Below are 15,443 nucleotides of genomic sequence, written 5' to 3'. Positions count from 1 at the left end.
GCATTAGTTTTTGTTTTTTTTAATTATGAAATTATAAACAGTTTTCCAGCCCAGATCTAGCTGACTAGGCTACACCACCTGGTAAATTTCATCCTGTGTTGTTCAACACCTTCTCAAGTGAACATGGAAAAGAAGCAGACGTCATATAAATGTGTCATTTGACTGATGACATTTTGATGGCATTAGGTACAGACAGGTTGTGGAGTGTTTGAGTGTTGTGTGGGTGAGCGTGATGATGAGCTCTTACTCTCTCTGCTCTTCTCTCTGTTGCGGAGGACCAGGACTTGTTGTTCACGGCGATGTCTCTCCAGTTCTCTCTCCTGACTCTGGAGCTCTAGTTTCCTCTCTTTCTCCAGCTGCTCCTGTTGTTGCTTCATAGAAAGTAGCTCCTGCTGCAACTGAGAGGCAGATGTTTATTATAACTTTACTCATCTAGTTGGACTGTACGGTTGCACTTCTTGATTTTTGTGTTGTATCAGCTCAGTACGTCAACAGGGTTGTGTTAGTACCTTCAAATGCTCCTGTATCTGGGCTTGATGCTGGCGAACCAGGTTCTCGTGCTGCTTCTGGAACTCACTGATAAGTAACTGTTTCTGAATCTGCTGCTGTTTCTGAATGAGGAGCAGCTCTTGTTGAAGTTGTCTTTCCCACACAGTGGGATCTGAAGGAGAGCTCTGCATCCTAACGTCTGTACGTAGGTCCAGTGGGGAGCCCGGATCAAGAGCCAGTGGAATCTCTGGCTTAATGTCCACTGAGAAACAAAGAAGGAGAATAGAAGGATTTAGTACAAAAGTCTTTAATACATTTTGATGGTTTATTATTATTAATTATTCAGAGATATTTAAACGATCAGTTATACATATTTGAGTATATGAATATCTTTGGTTTTGAAATTGTTAATATTGAAAAAACTTGAGTCCATCAAATCAAAGTCATGTGGTGCAACCAACAAAGTCATAGGGTACAACCAACATGCATTGTCAAAAATGCATGTCGCCCCTCCCTCCTCCCTCCATCAAATGTTTCTAAGTATGGCCCCATATGAGCTTCTCTGATACAGCAGAGATACAGTAGAAACAACTCTGCAGTATAATGTCTATATAAGAATCCCAGCCAGCATTCCATGTGCAATTCTGAAGGTTATTACTAGCCATGGTTTGGTCCAGTGTGTTCTACAGACACCTCTGGTCAGTATAGAGACTGCAGTGCTGCAGTTTGTTGTTCAGAAGGTTGTGATGTTTGTGTTCCTGCCTCTTATTCCCCCACCATCCTCCCTCCTTAGAGCCATCATCACACCTTCACCATTATGTACAATTGCTGCTGTAGTCTTCAAGCTGTGCCTCATTACAAGTAATACAGCGGGTACAAAAAGCAGAGGGCATCCCCAAGGCCCCAAGAACTATATATATCCGAGAGACAGTGAAAATCAATAGCAAGCCTGGAGGACAGTCCCTCGGAAAGGGGATAAGAGGAGACGCTCATCATAAGAGACTGTGACTCTTCTGCATGACGAAAACCAATTACGAAGACATGGCACTTACGTACAGAATGATCTATGGGTGTGGAGAAGAAAGACAAAGAAGTTTAAAGAACAGCGGGTCAGGATATACTTATGGTCCAGTCAATTTCTCATTGAGGGAAAGCACACAGTGGTTGTTACACAATTGGGGATGATGTAACGACAGGAAGTCCCAAACAAAAATCAAGTAACTTTAAGGTTAACTGAGTAAGTAAGTGTCTGGAAACATGATTAAGTCAAATGGTTTTTCCTCTTAGTCAGCATGATGGATTAGTTGGCTAATTTTTAATGAGCGCTTTAGTACATAGCCTTAATGGCTGATAAACAGAATCAATAACTGAGAATATTGATTTGGTCATGCTTTCAGGTACAGTAATGTAATTTCTATTAAAAGTTTTTGCTGTTCCAAACCTGTATCACTCTATTTCTGATGCCAAGCATAAAAGAAAACATTTTGAAAAGACTAATATGAATATTTTCTTTTTCATCCAAGCTGAAAGTTATTGGGTCTGAAGTTATTGTTTGGATCCTACTATTTTTCATTATGGGGATAAAAAATTTTTTTAAACAATCTTCAAAATATTTTATATTGTGAACGACAGACAAAATGACAGACATAATGATGGCTTGCTGGATGGATGGATATATAGAATATCAGAACAATAGAAAGATTGAACAATTCATAGAACAACAGAACGACAAAATGATAGAACAACAATGATAGAGTGATAGAAAGACAGAACGATGATAGATACTGTAGACAGATAGACAGACAGATAGATAGATATGATTTAAAGAGACTAGATTTATTAGCTATGTAACTTTAATCCTAAAAAATCTTGTTATTGGCATAACGCACCACCACCTGTTACATGCTCTCTCACACACACACACACACACACACACAGAGGCAAAGCCTTTAAACCACGAATTCTATCCATGAACCAGTGTCTCTTAAGCCTAGAATATTCCCCTAATGAGTTGCCATAGCAAGGCACTTACTGTGACACACACAGCAATTCACACATTAATGGTAAAGCATTTGTGTGCCTGTTTGGTTGAACATAATGTTCTCCGCCATCATCAAAAATGTCTGCATGCGCAACCGCTGATTATAAATAGCAACATAAAAGCAAGTGGTGCAATCTTAGACTATGACAAAACCCACACCCAATCCACCACCCAAACTGGCTGCCATGGCAACGCTGGCGACATCATAATGACTCCTCTTCCTGCAGATATTGAACTGCGCTGTGTGGTGTCTCCTCCCCGAGAGCACCCATGGATATTATATCATCCCTTATATAAGACAGAAACATACACACACACATACAAACTCTCCCTCTTTCTGTCGACACTGATGCACGCCGGCTATGCTGCCAGGTCCAGCTTCTGGGTGTTTAGCAAAAATTCACCTTGGTTTGTTGACGTGACGGCACTTCTCGGAAGAGAGCTGACTTTGAAGCGACAGGACAGCTCTCACTAGTGAGGCAAACAGATGACCCTTAGCTTCCTGGAATGATGGGGGGAATATCAATTCTGACTTGAGAGAGCTCTTTACAAAGAGCAGCCTGTGTTCTTACAGCACTCATGGAGTCAGCCAATGAGCTTCAACAATGAGTCACAGGCATTGGGCTCGCTGCCCTAATGGAGCTAAAAATAGCCTCAGAAACACCTGCTGGCTTCGAGCGCTCGCCACGATGATATCTCATTTATCTTATGTTTCCCTGCTTTCCCTCCCCACTACCGTCATTAAAAAGATACACTTTGATCCGACCATCCAGCCGAGCTCTCGGCAAAGAAACCTCAGGTCAACCCACTCACACCTCCCAACTCAACTGGTAGCAGACGGTTTGAAGATTAAGAATGACCAGGTTAGACCAAATGGCCCTCTGGATAACACAACTTAACCTTGTTCCAGACAGCATGACATCATTTGCGACACATTGTTGGAAAGAGAAGCGTTGACGTCATCAAAGGTCAAAAGGCTTCTTCTAATGTGAACTATAGGGTTTAAGGATGGTAACTGGAAAGATTTACTTTTTTGATTCCTTTTCACAGTTCTGGGTCCTTAACACTTCCATTAACAAGTCTTTTAATACCTTTTAAGAATAAATATTTGGGGAAACTTCCAAAATTATGAGATCATTTCATTAACGAGTTTAAATCAGTTCCTGCAAAAGGTGATTTTACACTTTTTATGCTGCTTTTTTTAGAGGCGGCATTAATACAATCAAATAATTGGCTTTAATTGAACAACAATTCTAAACACACACAAAAAATGCAAGTATTTCATTCATGTATTTCTTTTTTTTAAATATTACCAAAAAAACACATAATGTGTATCTTTAAGTACACACTGTCATATGAACAACCAGTCACAGTCTGTATTTGATCCACAACAAAGAATCAACTAATAAGTATCATTTGTTTGCGAAGCAGACTAGACTGGTTGCCCTGAAAGTTCTTGATTCACTACGAAAAACTGACTCGTAGGAATCATTCATTCATGAATCAGACTGCGCTGGTTGCTCTGAATGTTTTGATTCACTAAAAAGAACCAACTCATAAGAGTCATTAATTCCTGAATCAGACTACACACTGCTTGCCCAGAAAGTTTCTGCTTCACTACAAAGAACCTACTTAAGAGTCATTGGTTTGTGAATCAGACTACACTGGTTACCCTGAACCAGACTACACTGGTTACTCATAAGAGTCGTTCGTTCGTGAATCAGACTACAGTGGTTGCCCTGAAAGTTTTTGATTCACTATTCAATGTTGCCAAATCCGCAGTTTTCCCGCGGGTTGTTTTTCATATCCGTGGATTGAAGCGCCCCCAATAATGTGAAATTTAGCCCCTGGAATGTGAAAAACATGTATTTTACCCTCCCCGGAGCACGATTTTTACTGGTGAACCCCCCCTTGAAACGAGATTGGGCTAGTTTTGGGCTAGTTTTGAGTAGCAATTGGGTGGGTTTTGTTTTGAAAACCTGGCAACCCTGTCATTCGGGAAAGTCACTGCATTGGTCATCCTGACTGTGTTGCACTGCATAAAACTTTGCCTGTGTTTTAGTACTGTATTCACGTACTCATATTTAGCACATAAAATGTGTGAAAACCACTAACTGCACCAAACGTCAACCGATTCCATCATTTGATAAGAACTATATTGCTTCAGTCCACTTAGCTTTCATAATACATTGTTGACTAAATGAAACAACAGGTTGGATGCTATAGAACCACAATGACGTTCATGTTTTTCGACAGTCCCGCCACTTAATTATGTTAACAAGGCACTTGTTGAGACTACAGTGGGACGTGGGCCATTTTTGCATCACCTGACATCAGCACTAAATCAATGTTATGAGACAAAACACACTCACACTTCGTGTTTTGGCCTCGAGCCTTTGCAAGAACATTATGTGTAATGAAGCCAAGAAGAGCTGTTGATGCCAGTTGAGCTGAAAAGAGAATCGCAAACAGCAGTAACTGGGCTAAATATAACTGCTTTTCTGAGCACACTCTTAATATAGGGAATGTGTGAAAGACTGTCAAACATGTGGAGGCATCTGGTAATTTTAACTCGGGCAAAAATAAGAGCACTCTGTCAAATTTATGTAAGCTATTGCTCTGCTATCCCCCCCCCCCCCCCCATGACATGACATGAGATGAGAATGGTGGTGAAGATGTGGCACTGAATCAGTAAACACAAGTTCGAAGACCGCAAACACCCCGTTTTATTTTTAGCAGGAAGGGATGACAAGCATCCTGCCCCGTGTCCAAGCGGCTCCCTTTCCCCACAGGGATATGGTGACTCATCTGCTGTACTACATTTCCCATAATCCCTTGAGCAATGCATTTCTCATAGACTGATGTTTCTCATTACTGTTGATTACTGAGATGATCAAAGCCTTGAGTTTGTAGTGCTGCATACAGCCATAAAAGCAAACCTCCCACACACTGTTAAGTGAAAAAGGTACTAAATTAAACTCTTAATTAAGCGTCTATGCATTCATGACAGTCTGTATTGGAAGAAATGTCTCACACAATAATGTGATACCTTTTAATTTAAAATGAAAATTATTTTTAGTATAAATAGGCTTGATAGAGTCAGTGCAATGTTGAATAGCTAAATTAAATTATAGAGTTCATGACTTTTTTAATGTTATGTATAAAAAAAGAGCATAAATATTCTCATGTTTTAGTATGCTTCAAATGCTGCGTAAGTTAACCTTTTCTGCAGTGAGGCTGGTACATCGTTTATATACGGTGTACAGATAACAAGCTGCAAAATAATCAGGTGCCCTATAAATTAGCCTCCGGCACAGCTAAATTGAATTCTATTTTTTAACCTCTGTTGTCAGTAACAGTTTTTTTATATTTGGAGGAGATACGGTGTTTCTTAGCAAAAACAGTGATGCTTTTTTGGCTGCATATGCTGCGGTGACTGAGTGCTCATTACGGCTGATGTTATTCTGGGCTGCAGGCGTGTCTAAAACAGGAAACGCTGCTGTATTTTTAAGTAGAAGCATATTCCTCACAGCAAAAACAGGACAGGGGGAATCCAGATCATCCCTTTCAGCAAAAAAATGTGTTTTCGGGTTTATTTTTGGATGCATTATTAAATACAGGGGGGAAAATGCATTGAAAATTATAAGTAAATATATGTAAAGCAAACATATTAGACTTAATTTTCCTGATATACAATTTTAATAAAATTATAAATTTTAAAAATATATTTTTAAAAATAAGAATAGAAAATAGCTTCCTATAGTTTAAAAATTTGATTTAAAAAAATATATAAACACAACATTTTTCATATGTATATGTGTGTGTGTGTGTGTGTATCTATCTATCTCTCTCTCTCTCTCTCTAAGTTATTTATTGCAATAAAATAAATCTTGAAAATGTGTGTAAAAACTAATTTTTCCATCCAACAACAAGTGTAATCACAGCCCTGACATTAAACACCAGCGAGAGAGTCATTCCACTTGTTATAATGAATAATACATTTGTAATATCAGCCCAACAAAAGGTTCAATTTTCTACTTTATAGTTCTCCATAAACCGCATGATCACATTATTTGCTCATCACTGTCATTAGCATAAACTCATTTTTAAAAAATAAAATAGCCTGGAGCCATTGTGAAAGGCTACATATAAAAACAACAAGATAATGCATGAACAGTCATTTATTTTATTCAGAAATATATTAAAAACTGCACTAATCAATTAATTGTCACTAATTATCAAGATTCACGGTTTTTTATTTGTCACATACACAATTATACAGAGTATAACCAGCAGTGAAATTTTTTTCTTTTTTTTTCTTTCAAGAATCACCTACATTAAGGGACTGTGTGAGCATAAAATTGCTGCAAGTGTATTAGACTAGATCTCTTTATGAGTTCTTTACACTTGAGGCACTTTGTATTGTGTTTTGGCTGAAGCAGGCATATCAAATAAACCAGAACAAATTGTAGTGCTACAAGACATTTCACGTCAAACAGAAGATGACTTTCAACCATTCATTCAAAATATTTTGTTCATTCAACAGAATATTCAGCCTTCTAACATTTGCTTTACTCTGGATTGTCAGAAAGATTATAACATTTGTATGAAGACTAGCTTCAATGCTGACAGCGGGTGCACATTAGCATTACAATAAACATCTTCCGACAGCAGCATCGCTCCCATAGATTTCTGCCTCGACTCTGATCACATATTTTCTTTGAACCAAAGAGCTGATTCCTTGAGCTTGTTTAGTGTTACTGATTAAATCCTTAAGTCGGCACTCTTAAGGAACACTTAACTTGACCTATTTGCCTCAGTTACCACAACACATTAACTACAGTTTGTCTTTTGATCACACAGTGAAAAGCTCACAGTCAAACTACTCCAGATACCCCACACTCAGAATTTTGCAGCAGTGCTATTTGCATCGAGCAGAAACAATAACTCTATACAATAACCCTTGTCAACAATAACAGATGTAAAACCTCACCGCATATCACATGATGCTGACAAACTCTCTGTTAATAACTGTTCCACTGTATGGTTATATTAAGAGTTTGTGGAGATGGTATGATAGCAGAGCTCCACTCCAGCTAATCTTAACACTCTAATGCTATAAGCTGAAAATAACATACTAAGAATAGCTGACCCACAGAGCGAGCAACAGGCCTGCCTGCCTCGCTCGGGTGGCTGTTGTTTAACCGCATACTTCTTTAGAATGCCATGCATGCTTGTACGGGGCTTTCACTGGACAGATGAGCATTAATTGAATAGTTCGGTATCAGGCAGAGGAGTTTAGGGCGAGGAACAGGGCCACCCTACTGCCCTGGTTGGTTGGACTTAATCCCCTAACAGGTTGCTCTGCTGAGCCTTATTGATGACGACAGCTTAGTCTTTCTCTTGTCTTTGTGCACAATACTAGTGCAAATAATTAGGGCTATATTTAGAAAGACAGGATTGCTATAGGCAGTGCGTGCGCTGATTTGCGAAAAAATGTAGCGTACTTTCAGTTATGTTGCAACGATGCTGAAATCTAGACAGACCATATCCTGCGGTTCAGCGATGATTAGTGCAAAGAGAGAAAAATCAGACGTGAAGCAATGTCCTCCACCCTTCTTTCAGGAACTGAAATGACTCAATCTGTCTTATTATATATGCACTTCCTTCCCCCACATTCACCCAAACTTTCATATCATGGATTTCCCAGAACAACACGTTTTGAACCGGTCAGAGTTTGCGCGAGCAGCTTTCTGGCAGCGAACAACAGCAAAGTCAGAAATAACAGCAAAGAGCAAAAATGAGTCACGCTCAAATTTTAGACAATAATGCTAACACATCCTCGCTCAGTGATGTCAGACCCAAGCTCTCGGCAAACAATGTCAGGTCAAAAATACAACGGGTTGATTGTCTTCGGCGAACGCGAAAAGTAACGCGCCTTTCATATTGACGCCGTATTTCTCAGGAAGTTTCCTCTCTCCTGAATTAAAGGCTAAAGTCGCATAACATCCTGTGCGTGTTCTGTTTTTATCCCCATTATAACCTACGCTTTCTGACGTCTGATAGGATAATTACGTGTACCTTCCTACCCTTTGTTAATATAGTGGTGTAAGGTTAAACCCACTAATAGTCATCCACTGAATGATGCTCTCCTAAAAGTTTCTCCTAAGACAGCATAATAACAACACAAACACAATCTTACAGTACTTCAAATCTTGCAGCCCTGCAGGATAAAACTCCACAAGTTCAAGACCCTTCTTATCACAATACAAAAGACTGACAGAGATCTTACAAAAAGAGTCACCTGAGTTGTTGACGTTGTGCATGTCAACGTCGTGAGGGGTCAGAGGCAGCCGGTGTTTCCTGATGCCGTCTGTGGAGAAACAGGAGTCGGCCTCGTAAATGGTCTGGAGCATTAGTACTTCAGTTAGCAGCACATCGTCTGCCAACCCTGCTCTTCCTGTATTGCTGTCAGCTTGTCCCCTCCTCTTCTCTCGTCTCTCTCTCTGTGTTTGTGTGTGTCTCTCTCTCTCTCTCTCTCTCTCTCTCTCTCTCTCTCTCTCTCTCTCTCAAGAGACCAGGAACATTCACCCTGCCTCCTCCTCCTTCTCCTCCTCCTCCTCCTCTTAAGCGACACCCGAAGAGTGACAGAGCTCTCCCTCACTAACACTAAAAAGCTTCACTCCTCCTCTGCTCTGCTCATCTCTTCGCTTCTTCTCCAGTCGACACCTAAGTGGCTCTGAGAATCAGCAGGAGAGTCTCTCACACTCTGCCTTCCTCTTGTCCTGACAAAACTGCTTGTTATTTTCTCCCCGATGTGTCAGATTCACTGTTTTCGGTCCTCCCTCCCTCTCAAAGAGTTTTTTTTGTCCTCCAAGGTGGTTCGGAGTTGCATTCAGCTCCTGTTTCTGTCTCTCTCTCTTTCTGGTTTTCTATCAAGTTGCTTGCTGCAGAGAGGAGGAGGCTGATTTGCATGTGAATCAACAAGAGCATGGCCCACAGGTGACAGAAATAGAACAATGGCCGGCTCAGGCTATAAATAGGTCAGGCGCGGTGCTGGGATTGGAGCAGCATTGATGCGTTTAAAAATACCACACCAAACACAGCTGTGGCCCTCATCTACAGCCAGAAGGCATGTCTCTGTGTCTATCGCTCTTTCGGTTTAGTATGCTGTCTATCTTTATCTCTTTTTTTTCATTTTCTTTCTCACTCCATCTCTCTTCCATTATCAGGCCTCTGGCCTCCATAAAAAGACACACTACCAGTTTTTCTGGAGATATAAATATTACCTCCCTGCATTTTGCTTGACACGTTGCTGCTCTGAGCTGCACCGCTGACAATCTCGAAGGGTTTATGTGCTCAGCATGCAGAGTAAAATGCAACATCTTGCATTCATATTTTGCATTTAAAACTGAACGAATGGCATTATATTGATTAAAATTTTAATGCAGGCTGGATAAGGCAATGCATAGGCACAATATTACAAAATGGACAAAACACAATATGCATTCGAATTACAAACAAATATATATTTTTTATTTTATTAAAATTGTATTTCTTGATACCATGTAGTTATAGGTTATCCTGTTCTGGACCCCTTTACAGGGCTACAGGGCCCCCTATTCCTAAAATAAAAATACAAGGATATATTTTCATGCATAACATATCTGAAAACTTATTTAAAAGTTAAAAATAAAAAAAGTTAAATATTTGATATTAAATATTAAACAATACTTAAAAATATTAAATAAAATATATATTTTTTAAATTAAATAATCTGCTTTTATACTGCTTTTATATAAAAAAACAAAGCAATTTGTTGTTGTTTTTTTTTTATATTATTTTCAATATATTTCTTTAATTTCTTTATTGTTACCATGATAAGTTTGACAGCCTTTAAAAATATATTTTGTACAATCTTTCTCTCAAATTTCAAATTTTGAACACTCCTGCCACTATGAAGCCCCTAAAGGGACATGGTGAGAGAAAAAACATGTAAATTGAAAGAAAAAAAATGTATTTTAATGCTTTTGCGTTCTCTAGCAAAATTGTTGCTCCCCCAATAAACTTTGCATTCACTCACAACATTTTGTGATGGAAATAATATGAGGTGTGAGAAACAACTACGCAATGTTTCTCGGGGGAATGCAACACTTTTGAATGAGAATGAGAAAGTTTTGCAAAATAAACTCAAAAGCATTGAAATATAATTTTTCCACCCATCTCATATATTTTACATCACCATGTCCCCCCAGGGCTTCGAAGAAACCTTTTGACTTCAACAAAGAACTTTTATTTTTAACAGTGTACTGCATGTCATATTTCATTTGATAATATATTCTATAGAAATACTGCATTGCCAAGTACAGTTCTCAGGAGAATGCATTCTTGTAAGCACTAACGCAGTCCAAGCTGAACCTGTTTAGCTTGTGTCTGTGTGTGTGTGGTCATTTGTAGACCAGGCAGGTTGTATATTGAGGTCAGTGTTGCTCTTCAGGACGGATTTCCCAGCTGGCCAAGTGTGTTTAAGATGAATTAGTAGCTCAGAGCACACAGGGGGAGCCATCTGTGACACGGTCAAACTTTATTTAAAACTCTCACTTTAGTCTCTTCTGTTGTCACACTGCACTAAACTCTGATCCATGTTTTCCTTTTTTGAGAAACAAAGACTGAGCTTTTAAAAAGAGGGACTGACTGCACTACCTCAAGCATAATGGCTAATGAATTTTAGGATGAGTTTAAGGGCAGTTTAAAACAAGCATGCTTGTGAAGGGTTACTAATAGTAGTAAATATTAGTATAGTAGTATAATATAAGCCTGCATCTATTAATAGCGCATATATATACTGTACAGCAGTCTGTCGTCTATATGAGCTCACTGAGATGGTCAGTTAATGGCACCGTTTATTGCAAACATGCACATTAAATCAGTAAATCATTTCCAATAAGGTTAATATCCAAGAGCACCACTGAATTAACCAATGCTTTCGATTGCTGAGATAATGTATAAGTCATCAGATTACACGGAGTTGTGCTAAAGGGATATTTAAAAGTTGTCATCATTTAATAATTACCCTCATTCCAAAATTTTATTTCTTCACCTTATTTCTTCTGTGAAACATTTTGAGATTGTTTTTCTTTTGTCCTTACAGAAATAAATGTTTTGAAAGTCCATCAAAAAAAATGCTTTGGTAAATTTGGTAAATGAGATAAAAAGTAAAAATGGAGACATAAAATTATGATTATGAGATAAAAAATTTAAATTATGGCATGCTAAGTCATAATTATGTAAAACAAATGTATTAAAAAAATTGTCTTGATAAGATACAAAGTCAATATTAGAGCTAAAAAGTAAAAAAAAAATGTTTGCTTTGGTAAATCATAATTATGAGATTTTTAAAACATCATAATTATGACAAAATTTGAAATCGCAATAAATCATGATGAGATAAAAAAATCTAAACTATGACATATTGAGTCATGATAAGATAAGATATAAAAATTATGAGAATGTAAATTCTGACATAAGAAGACATTATTATGACAAAAGTTGACTTAATTTCAGCTTTTTATGTCAAAATTATGTTTATGCATGTTTTTTATCATAATTAAAATTTATGTCATGTTTATGATTCGTTAAAGTATTTTTTTCTTATATGGTGGAAATGGAGTAACCTAAATCTAGTTGTCAAAATTCTTCAGAATATCTTTAAAAAAGTCATACAGGTTTGCAACTACATTACAGTATGTGAAAGATGAGAGAATTTTAATTTTGGGTGAACTATGCCTTTAAGTCTGCATCTTATAGTATTACAGAGTGCTCAAGAGATCCAGATCACCTCAAAGACCCCATCTCCCCTGCATCTAAAAATACCCTTTGTCATTTAAACACAAATAACCTACACTCTAATATCTGTATGTTACTTCCCATACTGGTTTTTGAAGGGCTAGACAGGGTATGTATTTTCATGTCCGAAAAGAGCAAGTAGCCCTGATGGATGGACGGAAAAAAGCAAAGTGGCAGGGGGCCCATAATAGCTCATCCACGTCAGCACTGGCCTTTATTTGTTCTAGTCTTATTAAGGTATTTAAGTGTAGCAACAAGGTGTAAGCTGGAGTTACACGCGAACAAACATACATATACGTGTCTGGCCAAAGACAGCGCTGTCACCTCCATGACATGAGCTGGATCAGACAAAAGCTCCTGAGCGTTTTCTGAATTTAAATGTGAGCTAAATGGAGAGCTCTCAACAAAACTGGGTAATAGAGAGAAAGAGAACAAGAGAGCACATCAAAAGGGAAGGTTACCACAATGGGCTTTGTGTCACTTCACAGACGGCGCGTACATCGTGCTCTGCATTTACACAGTTACACAGGCAAAAGGTGATGGAGTTTATATATATTACAGCCTTTTGCATCAGAAATACATTTGACTACTTGAAGCAACACACATACACACCAAGACTCAATTGCATTATGTCCATACATTTCCGTCCGAGCACATTATAGAATAGTTTTTTTCAAGGGCACCAAATGTGTTTACTCTAAAAGCTCTGCACTCTTTCTTTGGTTCCTTGCTCTCGCCTCGTTCCATATAAAGGCAGCGCTGCATTAGCTGTCCTCCGGGTGAGCAAATATTGCTCTTTAGTTAATTAGATCAGACTGCAGCGTGTTTTTGTTCCATACTAGATGATGACCACTTTGTGTGGGAGAGGAGGTGTCAGTTCCAGAGTGTCTGCTCACTTGTTTTTCTTTGCTTTAAAGATCTCAGTCTCCTTTTGTCTCTCATGTCTGTCTGTTTCTTTCTCTCTGCAACTCTTAGATCCAATAAATGGATTAGGTGCACTGTCTGACCAAGAAATTATACTTTTTCATTTATGGCTTGGGTGTGTGTGTCTAGCTACCTAGAGTAGCTGTACTTTTGGACACAAAATTGCTGAAAAATATCTAAAGAAATTAGCTACACCTGAAAAAACAACTCCTTTTAAGAATCTCTTCAAATGAGAAAATGGTTCATGAAGAGAATAAACAATGTAGCCTATTCACTTCTCGCTATGGTAGTAGTAGTATTAATAGTTAATAATAATATAAATATATATTTAAATGAATTATATATTTATAAAGAATAATAATTCATTTAAAAACAATACGTAGTTATTGTGGAATTTGTTTTTACTACTTTTATTCTAATTTCCTATCAGGCACTATCTTCTGAGCATGAGTGCCGCTCAAAATATTATTTGGAACATTAATCAACTTCCAATGTGATTCATTTGTAGGCTGCACAAGCCATCACAGACACACTTATACTGGTTTTACACAACTTTACAACAAACATGAATAACTAATAAGTAACACGTGGTAACGTGGAAATCGCGTTTGGTCTCGTACTGTATCGTGTATCTTGTCAGTGTGTGCACTTGCTTGGCCATTTGTAGTTGATAAACAGGAAAGTGGGTTCAAGCGCCAGCAGAAGGCAGTGTAATGAAGTGGTCTTTAAGAGAAGCAGTCTATCAGCGGAAGTTTAAAATCAGCTCGTAAGTGTATTTACTTGTCTCAGTGTTTAGCGCATTTGCCGTTGCTAGGAAACGCTTATTTTGTTTACTAGGATGAGAGTTGCTGAAATCGCGTTTGGTCTCGTACTGTATCGTGTATCTTGTCAGTGTGTGCACTTGCTTGGCCATTTGTAGTTGATAAACAGGAAAGTGGGTCCAGCTGAATTGAAATGATCATTTGTTAGATTGGTATAATAAAGGTTATTATACCGCGGCAGCGGTCGCGGCAGTCGTCGTGTGAAGCCCTCTTAGTGTGAAGACCAAAGAGTGTAAAGACCATCGACTCTACCGTGCGACTCCACCGGGCAGGGACACCGGCAAGGGATAGTAGTAGCTTTTTATTTAATTTTTTCATTGATATGTTTATTATTGAAATGTTGTTGTTATATGCATGTGTTAATTTTATTTAATTTCTTTCTTTTCTTAAATATGTGGGTAGATAGTATTTATAGAGTTGTAACTTTTTAGTTTTAGTTACTTTTTCTTATTTGTAAGTCGCTTTGGACAAAAGCGTCTGCTAAATGACAAAAGTAAGTAAGTAAGTAAAGTAATGAATAACTTACATTTTAGACCCAGTATTGGCCGTTCCTTCGTCTAGTTTTGCTCCATCAGATTTTGTATGTTTTGTACATACTGTTCTTTTCGGTTTGTTTTGTACGTACTGTAATCTTTGTTTATTATTCCAATAAAAAAAGGTTTTACTCCATCAGTTAAAACACTTTTCAACAAAGCCGAAGATCAAGATCAAGCCCCACCGCAACACACTGGTGAATCAGTATTTTCAACGAATCGTTTTGGTGAATGATTCAATGACAAAAAAAAAGTCGCTTGTTGCCACCTACTGGCGTAACGATGCAACATGCAGAAAAAAATAACTGAAAATCATCAAGTAATAAAGGCCCGGCCAATGATGACTAAAGTATATAGTTTTTTATAATACGTTTTCTATAAAGTTTTTTTCATTTTATTAGAATATAGTTCTAAGTTCACACTAAAATATTTCTCAGCTATAGCTTAATGATAACAACACAGAGAAACCATGTCATTAGAATCACTTTCAAAAGGCTTTTTGTTTATTTATTTATTTATTTGTTTTTTTACAAAGATGAATGATGAAAACTTGAAAATATTTGAAAATGAAAACATTGAAAGCAACAAAAGAGATAAATGCAGTGCATGATTATAATAAACAGAGCATATACATCACTTGTTGTTATATCCACTGTAATTTTTTGGTTTGTTATTCAGTCATATTACCTGTTGTTTGGTGAACTTTTGCTGCTAAAATGCAGTCATTGGATAGGAATCCACACAAATTTGCTACAGATTCATGACAAGCGAATTCAAAAATATCTCCCC

General features: G+C 37.8%; 1 protein-coding gene across 2 annotated transcripts in view; it reads right to left on the bottom strand.

Annotated features, from left to right (window-relative positions):
• hdac9b (histone deacetylase 9b) overlaps positions 1–15,443 on the bottom strand; it is a 54,877-nt gene that overhangs the window by 19,936 nt on the left and 19,498 nt on the right. Inside the window, exons 3-5 of one of the 2 annotated variants that reach the window (XM_079445616.1) lie at positions 8,835–8,903; positions 510–751; positions 248–398 (exon numbers count right to left, since the gene is read on the bottom strand). In XM_079445616.1, the coding sequence (XP_079301742.1) occupies positions 248–398; positions 510–751; positions 8,835–8,903 (462 nt within the window). The remainder of the gene's footprint in view (positions 1–247; positions 399–509; positions 752–8,834; positions 8,904–15,443) is intronic. The other variant, XM_079445617.1, reaches the window with a different exon arrangement.

Source organism: Barbus barbus (genome assembly GCF_936440315.1).
Source record: "Barbus barbus genome assembly, chromosome: 21".
In the NCBI taxonomy this organism is placed as follows: Eukaryota; Metazoa; Chordata; class Actinopteri; order Cypriniformes; family Cyprinidae; genus Barbus; species Barbus barbus.
This window is presented reverse-complemented; position numbering and strand designations above follow the sequence as displayed.